Consider the following 22,540-nt stretch of genomic DNA (forward strand, 5'->3'; position numbering starts at 1 on the left):
TAGCATCATTAAAATTAGACAACATGAGTATAAAGTGAGAGCATTTGCTGATGATTTGGTGATTATTTTGTCAAATCCTATAAATTCAAATGTATGTTTGTTGGAAATAATTGATCAATATGGAAAAGTTTCAGGGTTTAAAGTAAATCAGAATAAAACAAAAGTGATAACAAAAAATATGACTAGACAAGAGAAAGAAAAATTAGAGGAAACAACAGGATTTGAAATTGTAAAAAAAGTCAAATACCTAGGGCTTTATATTACTTCTTCAAATGTGAAATTATATAAGAATAACTTTGAGGTATTATGGCAAAAAGTTCAGAAGGAAATGTTCAGTTGGAAAAAATTACAATTATCAGAAAGGGATTTAATAAAGGATTGTATGATAAAATGGGCATAAAATATTCAAGAATCAATATTTTTGGAAACTTGGGAAAAAATTTGGGTTAGACATGTTAAATTTATGCAAGCACAGAATTTGAGGGAAAATTTTTATAAAATGTTTTATAGGTGGCACTTAGACCCTAAGAAATTATCATGTATGTATCCAGATATGCAAGCGAAATGTTGGAGATGTAATTGTGATGATGCTACATATTTTCATATTTGGTGGACTTGTAAGAAGGTTAAGGCTTTTTGGATAAGGATCTGGTGGATTATACAAAATGTTTTGAAAAAGAAGAAAATTCCTACCGCAATTTTTCTTATTGGGAATTATTACGGACTGTACAATAATTGAGACTAAGTTGATTTTAAATTTAATAACAGCGGCAAGACTACTGATAGGACAATACTGGAAGAAAAAAGAGTTACCTACAATAGAAGAATGGATATTGAAAGTTGCTAATTTGGCTGAGATGGCTAAAATCTCAGCCTTTTTAAAAAACACCACACAAGAAAAATATCTAACTGAATGGAAAAAATGGATTGAATATATGCAAAATAGATATCAGATTAAGAGATATCAAATTGCTTTTGAATGATCAGGATGTATTTATCTTTGATTTGTATGGGGGAAGTTAGGATTTGAGAAGAAGGGGAGGATTATAATTTGTGTTAGGGAAAATTTAGCGAATGATTGTTTTTTCTTTTGAATTATACCTTGTGTTTGTTCTGGGAAGTGGGGGAGGGAGGAGGTGGTTTTGGAGGGAGGGGAGGGGTTGGAGTGGGGGGCAGGGGGGGAAAGGGGATTGAAATTTTTTTGTAAAAACTTTTTCAATTAAAAAAAATAAAAATAAAAATATAGTGGACTTGCGGTAGACATAATATTCTGATAGTCTACTAATTAATCTTTTGACTTTCTGTTCTCAGATGTTGGATCTAGTTCTCCAGGTCTCTTTTTTGAAGTTATGGCTGGTATTTGTCCACCTCCAGTTTTCTGGCACTTCAACCGTTTCCCAAAGTTTCTCAAAGGTTCAGTCAAACACGAATTCCCAGAACTTCTTAGGAAGAAATTAATCTCCTCCTCCTAAAAAATTATATTAAAGTCAAAAGAAGTAGTATTTCCACCAGCTTGTTATCAGTCTCATGCTTCAACTTGCTTTTCACAGTGGCAGTTTACAGACAAATCTTTTTCTGTTGGGGAAGATTAAACCAAAATAGGAGTTGAGTAAAAGTAAAGATAAAGATTTCCCCATTTCAGACTCTATGGGGCAGTGCTCATTTCTGTTTCTTAGCTGAGAGAGCCAGCATTGTCTGAAGACCCTTCTGTGGTCATGTGGCTGAGCCCCACAGAATGCTGTTACCTTCCCACGGAAGTGGTACTTACTTGCATTTGCATGCTTTTGAACTGCTAGGTGGGCAGGAGCTGGGGCAAAGAACGGGAACTCACCCCATCTCACAGTACTCGGGTCTTGAACCCTGGCTATCAGTTGACAAGCTCAGCCTCGTTAATCGCTGAGCTATCACACCTTGGATAGAAGTTAAGTATTTACCCTTTTCCCCTCACTTGCTATCATTTTGCTATCATATAGTTCTTTATTCTGATTATCTTAAAAAGACCTTTTCCTATCACTTCATTCTGAGCTTTCACAAATCTCTCGTTTTGGACTGTCTGAATTTTCTGTTCCTTGGCAATTTCTGGAAAGTCCTGATATGCTAATGGATTTGGTCTGCATCTCTTTGTCTCTATTCCAAGTTGTAGCAATGGCTCTTGTCTCCTGGCAGGGCAAAGCTGCTTCCCTTCTGACCTTTAGGGATCCATTCTTCCCTCTCTTGCTTAGCAGTTCAAAGCCTATTTCCTCCATTGTTTCAATCTGATAAATCTTCTGGTCTGAGCTTAAGGATGGCTTAAGGCCCCCATTGCTACAATCTTCTACTTTTCTTCAACTGCTGCCATCAGCAAGGCTCACAAATCAGATGCCTCAAAGGAGCAGAGTTTGTGGCCAACAGCGCAACAGCGTGTACAATGGTACAACAATTTTTGTCAGATTGACTAGAACGATAAGTTATTGCACACATTGACGATACTACTACAATTTTATACATGCTTCAAACAATTTTATACATGCTTCAAAATAATCTAGAATATGCCTAGATTAGCCAAGAATATATTGTCACTTTAAAGTGGTGGATCAGGGGTCTATCCTGGAAACCTGCCAGTTAATTGTACTGATCTCTCAGTTTTCCTCTGTTTCTGCTTGCTGCCTTGTCGTAGTTTGTAGCGGCATCTGCTTATTTACGAGGCCATTCTGCTCTTAGGACACACTTTGCAAACAGCAGCTACTTTGGAATGACTTGTTCACCTCATCTAGCTGAGCAACGGCTCAAAATATTCCTCTTTTCTGGTTGTTCCTCTCTTCTTCCTCCTGTTGCTCTCCCCACCAGGGCTTTCTGACTGTACAAGCATCTGTAAGCAGCCCACAGGCAGGTTGTCTTGGACAACTGGAATGTAGGTTGACCACAGCATGTGCTCAGCCTCTAGGTGTATGAAAATGGCATTTGCAGGAGAAATGCAGTAGAGCACAAAGGGCCATCTGCACCTTCAGATACCTGTGGGGCGTCAATCATCACTACAATTCTTGAATGCTAATTAAACATACAAAGCTGCCTTATACTGATACTCTTACACTATCTCCCCTCCTCCCTCTCTTTCCTTGATCTCTGAGATCCTTTTAACAAGGCTTTTCCCTTCCTTGTGATGAAGTTGAAAAAATAGTTGTGGGGTACCCTTAAGTCTTGCATATTCGATGAGAAATTTCAAAGGAACAGTGGCTGGTGGCAGAAAGTTTTCAGCCACAGCAGAAACCCCTCCTGATGTGTACCCTGGATGGGCCAGACCAGCTGGACTCCCTTAGCCCAATGGCCTTTGAAATGAAACACCGGAAGTGGCATTATTCCAGCCCAGCCCTTCCCTTCTGAGCCCAGCATTGCAGATCCAAACAGGTCTCCAAGATTCAGGCTTGCAAGAGAAAAATGGGGGCCCAACAGGGGACTTTCACGCTGGGGGTGGTTGATGGATCAGCAGTGGTCTATGATTCCATAAAACTTCTTAGTGATAGCAGTTCATCAGTAAGGTTGCTGGAAGTGAACTAGCACATTGAAAATAATTTGCTTTACAGAAACAACCTGTTGGGCCCCCATTTTGTGCAGTGAGGCTGGGGACATCACGAATGCCAGGCCTAAAGGGGTTCAGAGCTGGCAGAAGGAAAGCAACTTTTAACGGCTCTTCTATCTCTGCTGTCTCTGTCACAGTTATGGGACTCTCGCCACAGAGCACGAAGGCTTAATGCAGAAGTACCTCCATTTACTTCAGATTGTGGAGACCGAAAAAACAGTTGCCAAGCAACTCAGGCAACAAATTGAAGATGGAGAAATAGAGACAGAGCGCCTGAAATCAGAGGTATGGAGCCCAGCCTCAAAACGTGCTGCCAGCTGCTCAAAGTGCCAGGGAACTGGGTATTTTGCTATTTTGGGAGCCATTCCGTCATCCCTCCTGCTTCACGTGCAGAGGCCTTAGCCAAATTCCTGCCATCCAGTGGGTTCTTGACGCAGATGATGCAAATGGAGAGCAGATTCTGAACAGGCCCCTCAGGAGGCATTTAGTGGGTCACTAGACTCCATGACGTGGGAACGCAGGTTCCATGACGTGGGCAGGGGACTTCCTGGGTTGAAAGCCATTGTGACCCAATTGGCTTTGATTAAAAAGACCCTCTTGCTGGATCTCCTAACGGTAGACGTGGTATCAGTGGATAGCAAAAACACTGCAGTATTTGTCTGGAAGAGAACAGAGCACAATTCTGGCAGAAGGACAAAGATTGTACATCAAAGGATTTGGGAAAAATCTGGCTCCATAATATCTGGAAATGTCCATTGCTTTTGTTCTGACAGCTTTGATTGTAAAGCCACTTTAAGCCCAGAAGTCCATAGACTCTAGGAAAGTGTGAAAGTTATTTAAAAAGGCCAAGCAAACCATAATCTCAACCTTTTTGATTGATTATGGAGCTTCTGCATTTAAATGTTTGTTGAGCTTCCCTTTGTGCTCTTTGAAGAGCAGATCAAATGGCCCTTTGTATGCATATGCAAATACCGATGATTGCATTGATTGCGTAAGGAGTTGTGTTGTTTTGTTCCCAATTTGTTCAGACAGCTCTAAATAGGCTGCTCTGTGGGCTCCCCCAAAACGCCCCTCTTGCTCTTTCCTGAGGCTGCAGAAGGCCAGGGGAGGGGGCATTCCAGGGGCCAAGCTGGGAAGCATGGGAGCTCTGGGCGAGGTTGGCCTGGACCAACCTCTGTCTCATCTCTGGGATGGGGGCATTGTGGGCTGTCAGAGGCACCCAAGACAAAATGGAGATGACCTCTGCAGTTTTAGTGAGATAGAGAAGACCCCTGTTTAAGCTCTGTGTGTGTGTGAACAAAGAACTGAGCCCATATCCCAACTGGAACACCAGGCCATGGAGTGGTTTATGGAAGCTATTCCATGCACGGGGTTTCTCCTTCACAGCAGATCTGAGCATTTGCTGCCAGGTGGAAAAAGAAGCAGGAAAGTCAAAGTGCAGAATTGCTTCAGCGCCACAAGCAGCTCCGAGGTTTGGTGGCAGCGCTAGATCAACTTCTCTACCCCATTACTTCCTGCTACTGATTTTATTCTGGTTGATTTGAGTACTGTGCTGCTTTCACATTTCCAGATTTTAGGTTTACTTTTTACATTTAACTTTCTGGGTGACCCTTCCAGGAGAAGCAGAAATATTAACAGTAAATAAATTCTTCGCTGATGCCCTGTTTCCATTCCTTTCCTTGCCCAGTCCAGGCTACAAGAGCGATAAGGAGCCGCTTCCTGCTCAGGAAAGTCCCTTAGCTCAACCTGTGTAATTCGTGCTGCACCCTAGGCAAAGCCCATTTCATGCAACCTTCCCCCATCTGGTTTTTCGGCCTGGCCACTGACTGCCCAGTGAAGGCCAGGGTTGAGAATCTTATCCTGATGAGCTTTATTTCCCCTCCCAGAATTCATGATCTGAATGGTAGCAGCTGAACTAGCAGGTTCCTCTGCTTTGCTTTGCTCTGGCTCTGATTTTGCCCTGAACCAATATCTCCCTCGCTGCTTGAAGGATTCTAACTCTTTGGTATCTGATGCACAGAGAAATAGAACCTTTGGCATCTTGCAAGCAGGACTCTTTATTGCTGTAGTAGTTATTAGTTATTTAAGTTAGTAGTTATTAAAAGAGCCATGGTGATGCAGTGGTTGGAATGCAGTATTGCAGGCTAATTCTGCTGACTGCTAGAAGTTCAGTTCTGATCGGCTCAAGGTTGACTCAGCCTTCTGTCCTTCCGAGGTCAGTAAAATGAGGACCCAGATTGTTGGGGGCCAAAGGCTGGCTCTGTAAACCGCTTAGAGAGAGCGGTAAAGCCCTGTGAAGTGGTATATACGTCTAAGTGCTATTGCTATTTATCCCTCCCCTTTCCTGGTTTTGGGCTCACAATTCCTCCTGCACTGTATCATTAAATCACACACCCCTACATTACTAACACCCCTTTTAATAGCTGGTTGGAGGGAACCCATTCTTTCAAAACTATTTTATAAATTAAAATATAAAGCCTGTTTCTGCTTTTCTCTGTCCTACCAGATTGCCGCCTTACTTAAGGACCATGAGCGCATCCAGTCCAACCAGGCTAACATGCCAAATGATGATGACATTGACATCAAGAAGATCAAGAAGGTGAGGAGCCCCTTTTGCCCCCAGCTTCACGGTCCTCCGGTGCAACTCTTGATTTTGAGAGATTGGGCTGGCCTGCTTCAGACAGTTCTCCCTGTCGTTGGTGGAGCCCTGGGAGCTGTGGCCTCCAGCATCTCCCCTGGGAGGAGCACCATGTTTGCTGTGCCACCTGACTTAATTTTCTACTGTTAAGAAACCAATAAACAGAAACTGGCCTGCTGTGCAGCCAGACTAAGGGCTGGCCTCTGGTATCATTTTGATTTGCAAAAATGTTTCATATCATATCAACCAAATAGGTTATTTTCCAGAGAGGAATGTAAGAGGAACATTAAGGACAGCAGCAGGTAATACAGCAGATTATTAATTAATAATATTACTAATAATATCATCATCAACAACAACAACAACAATGAAAAAGACAGCACAAATCTTCCTAGATAAAGAAAAAGCTTTCGATCACCTGCAGTGGCCCTTTTTACTTGTGGTATCCAAGAAAAGAAATCCTGGGCAGTTCATAGCCTGGACTGAAAGTCTGTCTCAATGGCAAATGGCAAAAATTCTGGTGACCAACAGAATCTTTTCCACAAACTTTCCAATAAGGAAAGGTACCAGGCAAGGAGTCCCACTCTCTCCCTTATTATTGATCGTTGCCTTAGAAATATTGGCAGAAAAAATTGGAGGCAACAAATTCTATGGAGAGGAATACAGGTAATTCTCGACTTACTACCACAATTGAGCCCAAAATTTCTGTTGCTAAGTGGGACATTTAAGTGTGTTTTGCTGCATTTCACAATCTTTGTTGCCACAATTGTTAAGTGAGTCACTTCAGTTGTTAAATTAGTAACAAGGTTGTTAAGTGAATCTGGCTTCTCCATTGACTTTGCTTATCAAAAGACTGCAAAAGGAGATAACGTGAGTGTCTTAAATATGAGCCAGTTGCCACACATCTGAATTCTGATCATGTGACCATGGGGATGCTGCAATGGTTGTAAATGTGAAAACAGACATAAATCACTTTTTTCGGTGCCCTTGTCCAGGGGTGGGTTCTGTGGGCGTGGCTTATTTTGTGGGCGTGGCTTGATGGTCATGTGACAGTGGGTGTGGCTTGATGGTCATGTGACTGGGTAGGCGTGGCCAACTCAATGTCTCTCATGTCAAGGCGTACCTCGCCTGGCCCCTCCCCTCCCAGCCATTCCTTGTCACACCCAGCCTCAACATATCTATAGTTCTGCAAAAATGTTGTTCACCTTTTTCCAACTTTATTATCTACATACTATAGATCAGGAGTCTCCAAACTTGGCCACTTTAAGACTTATGGACTTCAACTCCCAGAATTCCTCAGCCAGCTTTGCTGTCTTAAAGTCTTAAAGTGGCCACGGTTAGAGACCTCTGCTATAGATGCACTTTCATGGACCACTGAAAGGAGGAAATGGCTCACATGCTTTGCCCAAGAGTGTGATAGGCAACAGGCTTTTAAGGGGCTGCTAGAAAGAAGGGGGGGGAAAAGTATTTTCCAAAGCACCAGAAGGCAAAACAAGCAGCAATGGATGGAAACTCAACAAAGAGAGAAGCAACCTAAAACTAAGGACAAACTTCCTGACAGTGTGAACCTATATAGGTTTCAGTCATAATTTCACATATAAAATAGCCATTCATGTAATACAACCTGCATATTGTTCAAAACAATCATTAGTATTATGGCTGATGTTTGACAGCAAGCCTAAAATCCCCATTCCCTCCCCACTCCAGGGGAAGGTTATTTTAAAATCCCCATTTCCTCCCCACCCCACTAATCTGTTCTGGGAAGGAATCAAACTCCCCCCTCTTCATTTCCCAAATAAAATATCCCAGATAATTAAGGAATAATCAAGCTGCTAGCAAGGAACCTGCCTGGAATTCCACATTCCTACCAGCTGCATAAAGGAAACTTCGTAAGCAGAGATCATAAAAAGTGGAAGCCGGAAGTTCGGCTCCATTTACAAGCAGGCAGAAAACTCATTCAAGACAGGATACTTCACAATGGAAATTGTCCAAACCTTTTTAGAAACACAAAGCCCATGTTGCACAAACCCCAAAACTTCAAAAACATTGAACCATATAAGAATTCCTCCTCTTATCCAATTTGTTGTTCAGCTGACCCAGAAAAGAGCTTCTAGCCGCTCTGTCAATTTAAAACGACAGCGTTTCTCCCCCCCCCCCTTCTTCTTTGCCAAGCGATCTCCTGGCTGAGAAGCGAGCCGATCAGTTGGGAGACTTCTTGGCTTCTCAATTTAAAGGGACGGTGTCTTGGTTTTTCCCCCCTCTTCTTTGACAAGTGAGTCTTGATTTTTTCCTTCTAGCTGATCAGCTGGGAGTCGCAAGGCAGCAAGAGATTGGGGGCGGGGCCAGGCAGAATTTTTACTACCGGTTCTCCGAACTACTCAAAATGTTTACTACCGGTTCTTGCTAACTGGGGAGAACCGGTAGCAACCCACTACTGCCTTTGTCATCTTGAACGATCACTAAATGAACTGTTGAGGATTACCTGTATAAGCTTAAATGTGGTTCAGATGATGGAGCACTAACCATCACAGAACCATAAACTGCATTAAGACAGTTGATGAAAATAATGCAAGGCTTGGGAGAATCAATGTTTAAAAGCCAAAAATAATTTCAAGACACTGAAAACAAGATTTCCTGTGGAAGGATCTGTCTGCCACATAATAGATTCAGGGAAGGATCTGGGGTTGCACTTGACAGGCAAAAATCTGGAATCTCTTCTCTGGAAACAGGTCCAGAGTTTTCTCCGGGGATGGCTGTGCAGAAGGAAGTGGAAGACCATCATCCAGGATTACATCCGCTCCCCTCACGCCGACAGCATGCGGAAGAGGAACCAGGTTGTCTTCAGCATGTTGGAAGCCGAAGCCGAGTACGTGCAGCAGCTGCACATCCTCGTCAACAACTTCCTGCGCCCGCTGAGGATGGCAGCCAGTTCTAAAAAGCCCCCTATCACCCATGACGACGTCAGCAGCATCTTCCTGAACAGGTGAGTCGGAAGGAATCTGCTAAAGAAAACCATCGCTGTCACTGTGGCTTATAAATGTCATCAGACCACTGGGTGGCTGCCTTCTGGTCGTGCCCTGCCCCGTGATTTTTAAGGCAGGTAAGGGAACCTGGGGAGTGGGAGGGCTTGGCCAGATATGACCAGTGGTGGGATTCAAATTTTTTAACAACCGGTTCTGTGGCGGGGCTTATTTTGGGGTGTGGCTTGGTGGTCATGTGACTGGGTGGGCGTGGCTAGCTGCTCATGTGACCGGGTGGCCCTGGCTATGGGCATAGAAACTACTCAGAGGGCTAAAAAAAGTCATTTCTGACCGGTCCTCGCACTTATAACCATCCTCACATTTATGCCCATTGCAGCATTTTTAACAACCATGTCACTCATTTCACAACTGCTTCTCTTCACCACAGTTACAAGATAGGGTGCAAAATATAAAATGTGAGGACAGTTGTAGGTGTGAGGACCGGTCAAAAGTGTGAGGACAGGTCAAAAATAACTTTTTCAGCCCTCTGAGTAGTTCCTATGCACAAAATGCTGCAACAAGCATAAATGATGACCGGTCATAAGTGTGAGGACTGATCAAAAGTGCGAGAACCTGTGAGAAATCACTTTTTTCAGTCATGTGCATAGGGACTACCCAGAGGACTGAAAAAAGTGATTTCTGACAGGTTCTCGCACTTTTGATCAGTCCTCACACTTATGACCGGTCATCATTTATCCCTGTTGCAGCATATTTAATAACCATGTCACTCATGTCACAACTGCGGTGCTTCATGTGACCGGGCGGGCATGTCCAGGTGGTCATGTGACATAGCTTCTTTGCCCTAATGACTGTTTGCTGCAATGTTCGTAAGTGTGAAAAAACAGTCATAAGTCACTTTTTCAGTGCCATGCTTGTTAAACCAATTACCAGAACAAATCCATTCTCCCTCCCTCTTTCTCTCCATCTCTTTCTCCCCTTTCTCTCTTTCTCTCCTTCATCTCTTTCTCCCTCCCTCTTTCTCTCCTTCATCTTTCTCCCCCCTCTTTCTCTCAATCTTTCTCTCCTTAATCTCTCTTTCTCCCCCCTTTCTCTTCTTCATCTTTCTCCCCTGTCTATCCTTCATCTCTCTTTCTTTCCTTCATCTTTCTCTCCATCTTTCTCTCCTTAATCTCTCTTTCTCTCCTTCATCTCTTCTCTCCTTCATCTTTCTCCCCCCTTTTCTCTTCTTCATCTTTCTCCCCTTCTATCCTTCATCTCTCTTTCTCTCCATCTTTTTCTCCTTAATCTCTCCTTCTCCCTCCCTCCCTTTCTCTCCATCTTTGTCCCCCCCTTTCTCTTCTTCATCTTTCTCCCCCTTCTATCCTTCATCTCTCTTTCTCTCCTTCATCATTTTCTGCCCCCTCTCTTTCTTTCCATCACTCTTTCTCCAGATGGGGTAGGGTAGGCTGGTGCTGCATGGGTGGGAGGCGGCCGCAGGACAGTCCTGCTGGGTGGGCGGCAGGCCAAGGCGATTGACACACGCTTTGCTGCTCACCCAATCCAAGCGCCACGCGGCCACCGACCAAAGCCTGCCTGCATCCAAGCCTCTTGCTAGTCAGCGATTAAAGCTCCTCGCTGGCCACATGGCCAGCAAGGGGCTTGGATCGGGGGGGCAGCAAGGCGTGTGTCACTCGCCTCACTGCCCACCCGAGCCAAGCGCCATGCGGCCGCCGACCAAAGCCTGCCTGCATCCAAGCGTCTCTCTAGCCAGCGATTAAAGCTCCTCGCTGGCCACGTGGCCAGCGAGGAGCTTGGATCGGCTGACTAGCAAGAGGCTTGGATGCAGGCAGGCTTTGGTTGGCGGCCGCATGGCGCTTGGGTTGGGTGGGCAGCGAGACACTTGGATGGAGTCAGACTTCGGTCGGCGGGTTTGTGGCCAGCGAGGTGCTTGGATGGGGGTAAGTCACGGCCAGCAGCCGGGCGGGCGCAGGTCAACCACCTTTCCCAGTCCCGCTTCCCCAGGGCAGTACTCAGCTGTACTTGCCTTCTGCTGCTGGAGCGGTCAGGGCAGTCCGAGATGGGCAGTCCGAGATGGGGAACAGAGTGGTAGGCGGCTGAGCCAGACATTTAACAAGCGGTTTGGGTGTGCTCCCAGGGGGGAGGAGAGTGCGAGCCAGCAATTTTACAAATGGTGCCGCGACACCGGTAAGTAATGGTGGGGAGGGGAGGGGCAAGGGGTGGGGCAAACCGGCAATTTAACAAACGGTTCACCCGAACTGCCTAGAACCGGCTGAATCCCACCACTGGATATGACCCACTCCTGTGCAGCTGTGTCAGGGACTAAGGGAGATAGTGTCTTTCTCAGGAATCTGGGAGCAGGGAATCAAGATTGAGCAGAAAAAGGGGTGGAATCCAATGTCTCTTTGGGAGGGAGGGAGAGAGGGAGGAAGTAGCCACATAACTCTCTTCTGAGGATCTCCAAGGAGTTTTCTCTTAAGGTCTGGGCTTCTACTCTCTCATTCTCATGGTGACAGGATGTGAAATCATGGGTTTGGGTTCAGAAAAGGCAGATTCCACTTGTGCTTCCTAAACAAACAAGCAGTTTGATAGTGGAATCCATGAAGGGGGGGGTGTACTTAAGGGGAGCATTGGCTGCTGCTGAAATTGATCAATAATGTGGATTCCTGCAATGGCTTTGATTGCTCCTTCCAAGGTTACAATTCTGTGATCCTATGGGGAATTGTAAGTGGGGTGGGAAAGAATCAGCTAATCTGTGACACTCGGAGTCTGTTGGCAACACTTTGCTACTCTCCAAAATCACACACACAGGTGATGCTCCCGTGTGATCGGCTGCTCTCCCAGACTTTCAGATTTGGGAATAATTTTCCTTTGATTCAGGAGACCAATGCAGAAAGCTGAGTGAGGAAAAACTCAGCACGCATCTTATCTTCCTCTGCTATGCACTATCCAGCAGCCTGGGGACAACTGACATTTTCTTCCCAGCAAAATGAGTTTTCATAGGTGATAAGCCAAACTCCCCTCCATTGCCAGGTTTTCAGTTCCTAACTTCCTGGCCCTCATTTCTTTCTCTTTTAGTGAAACCATCATGTTTTTACACCAGATCTTCTACCAGGGCTTAAAAGCACGCATCTCTAGCTGGCCAACCTTGGTGCTTGGTGAGTGTCAGGAAATTTGCTGTTTACCCTGTTCGAGATTAAACCAAACCCGAAGGACCTTCATCAAAGTGCATAGGGCCTGGTTTCCAGGCATCCAGAAGGGTGGGTGGGTGGGGTTCCCCATTCCGTTTCCATCTCCCCTCCTCATGGCCAGGCTGCCAATCCAGGCAAACTGAGTATTCTGAGTATCCCCTGGTTTGGGAAGGGAGATTCTTCTGTTGTTCTTTTCATCTCATATTTCCCTCTAAACTTGGGGCTTCCTGCCCCTTTTATGTAGACGGCACTGCTTGGGCTATAAGAATCTACACACACACACAACTGTCTGCCACTACTGTGTTGTTGATTCGCCCTCGACTCAGTCAGGAGCAAGTGATGCTGGCAAGTTCACTGCTCTTCTGGCTGAGTTCCATGGTGCTGCCTGGACTGCACCTGAGCCCGTCTCTGCCAAATGGCACAACCAGATTTTGAATATGTTGCATGCGATAAGCAAAGCGGCTGCCCCCTCCCCACAATTTTCCTGCCTATCACACTATTTCAGCAGGAGTGTATGCGTGGGGGCAGGGGATGGAGCTCCTCCCCCACCCCCACCCGCACCCACTGTAACAGGACTCAAAAAAGGCTCCAAAGAGAGAGAGGATTCATGTTCCATGGGCCATTTTCTTTCAGACTTCTCTCCCTTCCTTTCCTTCCTTTGCTGCTTCCAAATTCAGCATGGCTGGCTGGGAAAGGGGCATTATTCAGTAGTACATTATTGGTGCCAAAATTGGAAGGGGCATCGGGTGATTCTTTTCATGGTTCTCAGGACACTGTAAACACCACCACCCCTTTAGAAAATGATCTGCCCCAGTAGTCCCAGTCTACAGGCGCCTCTTGCATGAGGCTGGCTCAGGGATGCCTGTGCCATCTCTCCCACCAGCACTGAGAAAGAGGGATCTGGATTGGGACGTGTCTGGAGTGGAGCTTCACTTCCTCCACCAGAGCTCTGATTCCAGGGAGAACAAGCCCAGAGGGCAGCTGGGAGGGGATGAGATCTTTGATTGATACTACCACCATCCCACTCATTGGAGCCCTCTGCCCTGCCAAGGAGTTTCCCCCAGCAAGGAGAGACTGCTGCCTGCCTGGGCCTGCCTCCCCCTCCCCCCTCCTGCACCCCCGCCTCACTGCCTGCTTGCCTGCCTTTGCCCGCAGCGGACCTCTTCGACATCCTCCTGCCGATGCTCAACATCTACCAGGAGTTTGTTCGGAACCACCAGTACAGCCTGCAGATCCTGGCCCACTGCAAGCAGAACCGGGATTTCGATAAGCTCTTGAAGCATTACGAGGCCAAGCCTGACTGTGAGGAGCGGACACTGGAGACTTTCCTGACCTACCCCATGTTTCAGGTGAGGCTATGGGGAACCAGTTCAGCTTGGGCACTGACATGATGCGCCCCTGGAGAAAGCCCCATTCAGGGTCCTAGTATGGTGTCCTGGAAATGCCATCCTGAAGGCTGGACACAGATGCCTCAGCACAGTCCTCTGAAGCCTGGAGGGATGGGCAAGCCAAAGCACCAACTCAGTCCCTGGTTCTCTTCTCTCTTGTATCTCCACCAGATCCCCAGATACATCCTGACCCTGCACGAACTGCTGGCCCACACGCCCCACGAGCATGTCGAGAGGAACAGCCTGGACTATGCCAAGTCTAAGTTGGAGGAACTCTCCAGGTCAGAGGGGCTGAGAGCTGCCTTGCGGGAAGGGGGTGGCAGGGCCCCTTGCACCCAGGGCTCCCTCGGCACCCACCACTGAGAGTCCTTTGCAGAGAAAGTCCTCTCCTCCATGTCCTCATTGGCCTCCTTTTCTCACAAGGAAACCGGCAAGAGATTCTGCTTGATAAAACAGCCTCTCCATGAGGCTTTTACGGCATGAAGAGCCATTTGGGTTTCCAGTCAGTGCTCCGAGTCCTGCCGTCCGACTCTGAACCCCACCATACAAAGATCTCCATCACCTTTAAAGAATTCTGAATTTCTCACATTTTTGTATAATTATCACTTTGGGAAAAATAAGCAGCCATCTGCACTTAAGCAGAAACACAGAGTACAGGATGTGTGAAGCAGATAATGACAAGGCAACATATGTTATTTTAGAAATGCAGAGACTTTTCTTCCAAAATGCTTTTCAGGGAGGAAAAATGCTCTCTGGAGAACTTCAGAAGTGCTTATTTTTATCAAGCCCCCATCATCAAAGCTGAAGCTGAAGCTCAGCTCCCTCAAACAGCTGATAGCTCCTGCTTGCCCTTCACCTTCAGTCCCCCCAGAGCGGGCTCTGTGGCTCCCAGGCTTCCCTTTGAGGCAAGTGCCCAGATGAGCTGCCAGCTTTGCTCCCAGGGCCTCTGGGCCGGAGGAATCCCTGGCTCTCCTCCTGCCAATCCTTCAGCTGCACTCTCTCAGCCCTTGGCTTTCTCAGCCAGGGACAGCCGGCAAATCTATGATGGTGGGAATTATTGTTGTTTAGCTGACCCGCTTCCTTTTTTAAACAATTAAATTTTATTAAATATTTATTAAAGATAAATCATTAATTTTATTCAATATTTTTGCTAACTAAAAACAATACAAATTTAAAGAAAAAAGCAAAGTCAAAGATGATAAGTAAATGGGGGGAAAAAGAAAAAAGATACAAAAGAGGTTTCTGATCTTTACAGCAGTTAATGCATTTATATTTCGTCCTCTAAAATTATCCCTTCTTTCCATTTTCTACCCCTTCTGATCATCAACTCCCCAAATTGCAGGTTTTCTTTCAGCAAAAAGTGTTCCATAAAAGATTTGTAAAGATCAAACAAGTCAATTTTGCCATCTCTGCCATCTTCACCACCCTCCCTTAGGTGCATTTCAGAGTCTTCCCATCTTTGGAACAAAATAATCTCGCTGCAGCTGCCATGTATAAAGCCACCTTTTCGAGTTGACCGTCCAGCAAGAAAAACCCTGGTTTCAGGCTGACTGATCTCTTCCCATGCAGGATCATGCACGATGAAGTCAGTGAAACAGAAAATATTCGGAAGAACTTGGCGATCGAGCGAATGATTATGGAAGGCTGCGAAATCCTCCTGGACACCAGCCAGACCTTCGTGAGACAAGGTAGCCCACGAGTCTTCTGGCCACCAGAGCTCCAGAAAGAGCTGGAGATACTCCAGGAAAGGGCAGTCCCAGAGGGAGCCCTGAGGAGGCTCAGCAGTTCCTCTTCCTCAGATAGCCCAGGGGCTTGTCCAGAGAAATTCAAGCCTGGGAAGTTCAGGAAAAGAGTTATTTAAGTGAAAAAGTTGCCTCCATAGGAAGGCCTGACGGCCATTGAGGAATAGCCCGATTCCTTTCATGGGCTACCTGTAACCATGCCCACGGATGAATCCACTGGGAAAAGGCTCCCCAATTTAGAACATGAGGGGTTCTATAGCTAAGTGTCAATTGCTGGGAGGGTCAGCACACTTGCACCAGTGCAGGAAGTTTTCACTCCTGTTCTTCTCAGGTTCCCCCTCCGTCCACCCAGAGCTGCTCTGAAAGCCCTGGGCAGAGGTTTGGGCTGCACAGGGTCCCCACCATGGGCTGCCACCTGACCTGCTGTCTTTAGGTGCTGCTGGAGTGGAGCTGGTTTCCCCAGGGCTGTGACGGCAGTGGCTCTTCTCCCGCAGGGTCCCTCATCCAAGTGCCGATGTCTGAGAAGGGGAAAGTGACGCGTGGACGGCTGGGCTCCCTGTCCCTGAGGAAGGAGGGGGAGAGGCAGTGTTTCCTCTTCTCTAAGCACCTGATCATTTGCACCCGGGGCTCCGGAGGGAAGCTGCACTTGACGAAGGTGAGAGACACAGAGTGTCGAGCAGCAGGTTACTCTAGAATATATTTGGGGTGTGTGTGCATTGGTCTCCAGCCTCCCATACTGAAGGCCACACAATCCTTACAGAAGCTACTGTACAGAATACAGAACCCCCACCCCCTGTCACGACTGGAGGCTGCGCATGGCAGCAGGATGCCAAGTATGCCTGACAGAGAGTGACTGAGCATTTCTCGTGGTGTGGAGGAGACGTAGCAGGAGGGTCAGGGAGCAATGGGGATACGAGAGGCTCTCACGTAAGGCCTCCCCTGTGCTTTCTCCAGAATGGCGGTGTGATTTCACTCATTGACTGCACGCTGGTGGAAGATACGGAAAGCACGGATGAGGACCGTATGTATCTCTGGAACACCCCACCCTCTCACCCGCCCAGCCTGGCACACAGCTCTTCCACCCAGCCCAGCTTAATCTGACCCAACCTCTTCCCCCCCATACCCCCCCTTAAGCTCTTTCCTGGTTCCCTGCTGTCCTCTGCAGCCTTAGCGGCACTGGGGTTCCCTGTCCCCCCACAAGGCCTATGCAGTTATACAGTCTCTCCTCCTCCCTTGACGCTTGAAATGAGCATGCCTGGGAGTAGGGAGTCCAGAGAGAGGCTGCCGCCAGAGAGGCTTCCTGGCTGCCATTCCCCCATATCTATATGGCAGGAAGCCAGGGCGAGTGCAGCAGGCAGCTCTAGGAGAAGATCCACAGCCTTCGCTGGCGTTTCCAACTGCTAAACGAAGGCTTTTAATGGGGTGTCTCACTTCAAAGAAAGCCTCAGTTCATGACACTGGGAGCTGATCTCACAAGCCCAGCACAACCCTGGGGCTGCTGTGGGGAGGAAGGGAACATTTCTCTCCTGCTCCTTTCTTCCAAGCACCAGCTGCCTCATCTGTCCCTCTCAGAATAACAGAGTTGGAAGGGACCTTGGAGGTCTTCTAGTCCAACCCCCTGCTCAAGCAGGAGACCCTAGACCATTCCAGACAAGTAGTTGTTCGTCTTGAAAGCCTCCAGTGATGGAGCACCCACAACTTCTGGAGGCTAGTCATTCCATTGATAAATTGTTCTCACTGTCAGGAAATTTCTCCTTAATTCCAGGTTGCTTCTCTCCTTGATTATTTTCCATCCATTGTTTCTTATCTTGCCTTCTGGTGCTTTGGAAAATAGGTCGATCCCCTCTTCTTTGTGGTAGCCCTCCAAATATTGAAATAGTGCTCTCATGTCTCCCTAGTCCTTCTTTTCACAAGCCTAAAGGTAAAGGTTCCCCTCGCAGATATGTACTAGTTGTTCCCGTCTCTGCTTATCTCCGTTTCAAAGCCAAAGAAGATGTCTCCATGGTCATGTGGCCAGCATGACTCAACGCCAAAGGTGCATGGAACGCTGTTACCTTCCTACCAAAGGTGGTCCCTATTTTTTCTACTTGCATTTTTTATGTGCTTTCGAACTGCTAGGTTGGCAGAAACTGGGACAAGGAACGGGAGTTCAACCCGTTACAAAGCACTAGGGATTCGCACCGCTGAACTGCCAACCTTTCGATTGACAATCACAGGGTCTTAGCCACTGAGCCACTGCATCCATCTTACCTTTCACAAGCCTAGCTGTACCCAATTCCTGCAACTTTCTTCGCGTATTTTAGTCTCCAGTCCCCTAATCATTTTGGTTGCTCTTCTCTGCACTCTTTCCAGACATCAACATCTTTTTCAACATCTTTTTTATATCATGGTGACCAAAATAAAAGCAACATTCCGTGTGGGATTACCACTTCATGTGCTCTTGATTCAACCCCTCTGTTCATACAGGCTAAGATTGCATTGGCTTTTTGATGGCAGCAGCTGGCTCATATTTAAATGATTGTCCACTGGAACCCCAAGATCCTCTCAGTTACTGCTATCACACTCTTGCACTCTTGCACCAGCAGTGAAAGGGTGGCTGCTGTGCATTGAAGGAGCTGCCCTTTCAGTCCTTAAGCAGGTGAAAAGGATTTCGCACCAAAATGAATGACCTGCCACACAAGCTGGAGGCTAAAGGCCCAGCCCAGCTTATTCCCTTCCTTTCACTTACCCCCATGCGTTCTCTTCCCATGACCATCTTCTTAAATTGTTTCTCTCCTTCCTCAAAATAACAACATAAAGGATCTGGGCAAGATACGGAGCACCTTGACTTCAAGATCGTGGTGGAACCTAAAGACAGCGCACCTTATACCATTATCCTGATGGCATCATCCAGGCAAGAAAAGGCTGCATGGACCAGCGACATCAGCCAGGTGAGGAAAGAATAGTTACACCATGAAGAACCAACACTTTCTGTCCAGGCAGGGTTAGGGATGTTAGGATCTGGGGCTCTAGGAAAGTCCTTCACTGTTTTTCAACATGCAAGGCATCCTCTGGACTAAATCAAAGATGAAGAATGATGTTGGAAGAGGAAGTAGTTGCCAAATGAACCAATGCCTACAAGAGACACACACGTCTCCCAAACCAGCAGAGCACAACTGCTTCCCATCCCATCCTTCCTGCTTCCTGAAATCTCTTTTCCCTGTTTCAGTGTGTAGACAACATCCGATGTAATGGCCTCATGATGAACGCCTTTGAAGAAAATTCAAAAGTTTCTGTTCCGCAGATGATCAAGTAAGGAGTGCAGTTGTGTTTGTCTAGAATTGTTGATGGTATTTTTGGTGCAACCCCTAATTTATAAAGGCTTCTTGCCAACAAAGCCATCGATAACACAGGGAGTTGGTACCACAATTTCTTCTGTGTTAATTGCTCTATTTTGAATAGCAAAATGTGGACTCTGCTCCAGAACTATGTGAGGACAGGGCAAAAACTGTGGCGTGTGTATCTTTTCAGGCAACAGAGATGCCCACCAGTGTCTCACTGGCCTGAATCTCAGAGAGGTGGAGAGAAAACTGGATGGAATGTTTTGGCTGGAACCAAAAGTCTTTTAGAATAAGAGACCTGGAAATTACTTGAAATTATATCAATTTCTCTAGCAAGTAAATGCAATTTAAAAGGAAGAAATGAATTAACTATAGCTGGATTGTTATCTGTTACTTAATAATGTTGTAAACCATTTTGGGGTTTACTGTAATAAGAAGTAGCATGGACTCATTTTAAAATGGTGGTTCTGCACCTGGACTGCAAGCCCCGGTATCCCAGCCAGCTTCCTCTCCCGGTATCCCAGCCAGCTTCCTCTCCAACCCTTGGAGGTTCAGGCCAGTGACCATGTCTGGTGCCTGGAAAGCTACAGTCACCACAGGCGAGGCCGCTTGGCTGTACTTCTTCTCTCCATCCCTCTCTGTTCTCCAGGTCAGACACCAGCCTGTACTGTGACGACGTGGACATTCGATTCAGCAAGACCATGAACTCCTGCAAAGTCCTCCAGATCCGCTATGCCAGCGTGGGGCGTCTCCTGGAAAGACTGACAGACCTGAGATTCCTCAGCATTGACTTTCTCAACACCTTCCTGCATTCGTACCGGGTCTTCACCACGGCTATGACTGTGTTGGACAAGCTGATCACCATCTACAAGAAACCGATCAGTGCGATTCCTGCTAGGTGAGTCTTTGGTAGCCACATGGGGGAAGCTCAAAATAGGCAAATGAGGCTGAGAGGAGAAGGAGGTGGGGGAGAGAGAGAGAGAGAGAGAGAGAGAGGAGAGGTTGAAAGATTGAGATCGCTTCCTTCTGGTCTGAGGGACATTTGATAGGCTATCTGGGGCGTCTTGCTTTAGTGGGATGAGAGCTACCAAGGAGCCTCCTGCCTACTGTGATTCTTGAAATATATCAAGCGGGGCATGACCATCTAAAATGCTGGGTAAAATAATTTCCCAAAGAAAGGCAGGTCAAATCCCATGTGAAATAGACCAATAGGATCCCAAAAGTCATGAAAAGCTGCTCACATAAGTGCAGGTTTGCTGGGAGAAATGGAAGCGCCCATGGATGATTTCCCCCCACCCCCAAGGATCGGGGCTGCTTGATGAAACTGCAACTAAAAGCGTCTCATCAGTCCCCCACCCCCGCTTCAGATGGAGCAGAGATATAAAGCGGAGCGTCACCATGCCTGTCCCTTGGTTCCTACCTAAGGTCCTTGGAAGCCCTCTTTCCATCCAAGCCCAGGAGTTCTCCAAAAACTTTACCCAAACCTCCTTCCTGTGGGCAGAAATTCAGCGGGGGTCATCCGGGCCTTTTAAGATGCTTCTTTGTTGCACTGATTTGATTGAGTTTACAGCACCTTGCATGCTTAATAGAAAGACAGAAGGGATAAGTAAGACAATATTCAGAAATCTAGAGACAACCTTTGGCAGAAAAATTCCTCCCAAGCCTGAGAGCAGCAGCCCAGTCTCCTAAGCCCCCAACTTGGTTTGGCAGGAGAGTTAGAGGTTGACCTGGGGGCTTCTTCATGGACCAATCCCACTTTTTGAGCAGTGTCCAGCATTACAGCCTCCATTAGCATGCGGAGCTTTTCATTGCGTGGCTGGTAGTGGCTTGCTCCTTCTGGCCTGGGGAAACATGGAACCTGCCAGCATCATAAAAGCTACAAGTAGTTCTCCATTTACAACCAGGCTGGAATTTCCATCACCAAGCAATGCAGTCATAAAGCAGGACACCGTCTAGTGGTGGCAATCCTGGGATCTCCTGGTTTGTGTTGTTAACTGAATACTATCTAGTCTTGGACCCTCGTTCCTGGCCTTGGTCCTCCCCAGCCTGAGCTTCAGGAAGGCAGGGGCTGCCTCAGCTTCCTCCAGCCGCCAGCCTGCTTGGTCAGCAGCAGGAGCACCAAGATGGCAAAGGTCAACTGGGCCAGCAGGGACCGTGGTGTGTGGGGGGGCTGAAAGGGCATAAATGGGGGGAGAGGCTGGTGGTAGGAGCTGATGGGCCCCTGTGGTCATAAATTGCGGGTGGGCTGCCAAGTGCCTGAATTTTGATCAAGTGACCACAGAGGATACTTGTAGCAGCCATAACTTTGGGGTTGTGAATCCCTCCATTCAGTGCCTCTATAACTTTGACTGGTCACTGAACAAATGGACCACCTGCACTTGGCTGATGAATCCTCCAAGGGTCAGTGCTGCATCCTATTGCAGATCTCTGGGGGTGGGTGGGTTTGGGCCTGATTGAGTCTCACCATCCGGAGATGGGGGGATGAACCGCCACCCCTCAGCTGTTTATTTATTTATTTATTTATTTATTTGATTTTTATACCGCCCTTCTCCCGAAGGACTCAGGGCGGTGTACAGGCAAAAATAAAACAGATAGTACAATATACAATTTAAAATGCAATTAAAAAACTTATTTTAAAATTGGCCTGAAAAGTATACAATGAACTAAAAACCCCATTTAAAATTAGTTAATAAAATTTAAATTTTAATAAAATTCAATTTAAGCCAGCCCCGCGCGAACAAAAAGATGTGTCTTCAGTTCGCGACGGAATGTCCGAAGGTCAGGTATTTGGCGTAAACCCGGGGGAAGTTCGTTCCAGAGTGTGGGAGCCCCCACAGAGAAGGACCTTCCCCTGGGGGCCGCCAGCCGACATTGCTTGGCGGACGGCACCCTGAGAAGTCCCTCTCTGTGAGAGCGTACGGGTCGGTGGGAGACATGTGGAAACAGCAGGCGGTCCCGTAAGTACCCAGGCCCTAAGCCATGGAGCGCTTTAAAGGTAGTAACCAAAACCTTAAAGTGCACTCGAAAGGCCACAGGTAGTCTGCGCAGGAGCGGTGTTATATGGGAGCTACGCGGAGCTCCCTCTATCACCCGCGCAGCTGCATTCTGGACTAACTGAAGCCTCCGAGTGCACTTCAAGGGGAGCCCCATGTAGAGAGCATTACAATAATCCAAGCGAGAGGTAACGAGCGCATGAGTGACCGTGCACAAGGCATCCCGATCAAGGAAGGGGCGCAACTGCCGAACCAGGCGAACCTGGTGGAAGGCCCCCCTGGAGACGGCCGTCAAATGATCTTCAAACGACAGCCGTTCATCCAGGAGGACACCTAAGTTGCGCACCCTATCCTTTGGGGCCAATAACTCGCCTCCAACAGTCAGCCGCGGCTGCGGCTGACTGAATCGGGGTGCCGGCATCCACAGCCACTCTGTCTTGGAGGGATTAAGCGTGAGCCTGTTTCTCCCCATCCAGACCCGTACGGCTTCCACGCATCGGGATAGCACTTCAACAGCTTCATTGGGGTGGCCTGGGGTGGAAAAGTACAGCTGGGTGTCATCAGCGTACAGCTGGTATCTCACCCCAAAGCCACTGATGATCTCACCCAACGGCTTCATATAGATGTTGAACAGAAGGGGCGAGAGAATCGACCCCTGCGGCACCCCACAAGTGAGGTCCCTCGCGGTCGACCTCTGCCCCCCTGTCAACACCGTCTGCGACCGGTCAGAGAGA

General features: G+C 47.3%; 1 protein-coding gene across 2 annotated transcripts in view; it reads left to right on the forward strand.

Moving 5' to 3' along the window:
- RASGRF1 (Ras protein specific guanine nucleotide releasing factor 1) overlaps positions 1-22,540 on the forward strand; it is a 66,428-nt gene that overhangs the window by 29,751 nt on the left and 14,137 nt on the right. Inside the window, exons 3-16 of one of the 2 annotated variants that reach the window (XM_058156244.1) lie at positions 3,694-3,841; positions 6,063-6,155; positions 8,924-9,177; positions 12,251-12,330; positions 13,519-13,712; positions 13,923-14,032; positions 15,321-15,439; positions 15,988-16,148; positions 16,448-16,514; positions 17,415-17,420; positions 18,293-18,423; positions 18,702-18,784; positions 19,418-19,711; positions 20,937-20,945. In XM_058156244.1, coding sequence (XP_058012227.1) covers positions 3,694-3,841; positions 6,063-6,155; positions 8,924-9,177; positions 12,251-12,330; positions 13,519-13,712; positions 13,923-14,032; positions 15,321-15,439; positions 15,988-16,148; positions 16,448-16,514; positions 17,415-17,420; positions 18,293-18,423; positions 18,702-18,784; positions 19,418-19,711; positions 20,937-20,945 — 1,749 coding nt within the window. The remainder of the gene's footprint in view (positions 1-3,693; positions 3,842-6,062; positions 6,156-8,923; positions 9,178-12,250; positions 12,331-13,518; positions 13,713-13,922; positions 14,033-15,320; positions 15,440-15,987; positions 16,149-16,447; positions 16,515-17,414; positions 17,421-18,292; positions 18,424-18,701; positions 18,785-19,417; positions 19,712-20,936; positions 20,946-22,540) is intronic. The other variant, XM_058156245.1, reaches the window with a different exon arrangement.

Source organism: Ahaetulla prasina, chromosome 13, assembly GCF_028640845.1.
Source record: "Ahaetulla prasina isolate Xishuangbanna chromosome 13, ASM2864084v1, whole genome shotgun sequence".
In the NCBI taxonomy this organism is placed as follows: domain Eukaryota; kingdom Metazoa; phylum Chordata; class Lepidosauria; order Squamata; family Colubridae; genus Ahaetulla; species Ahaetulla prasina.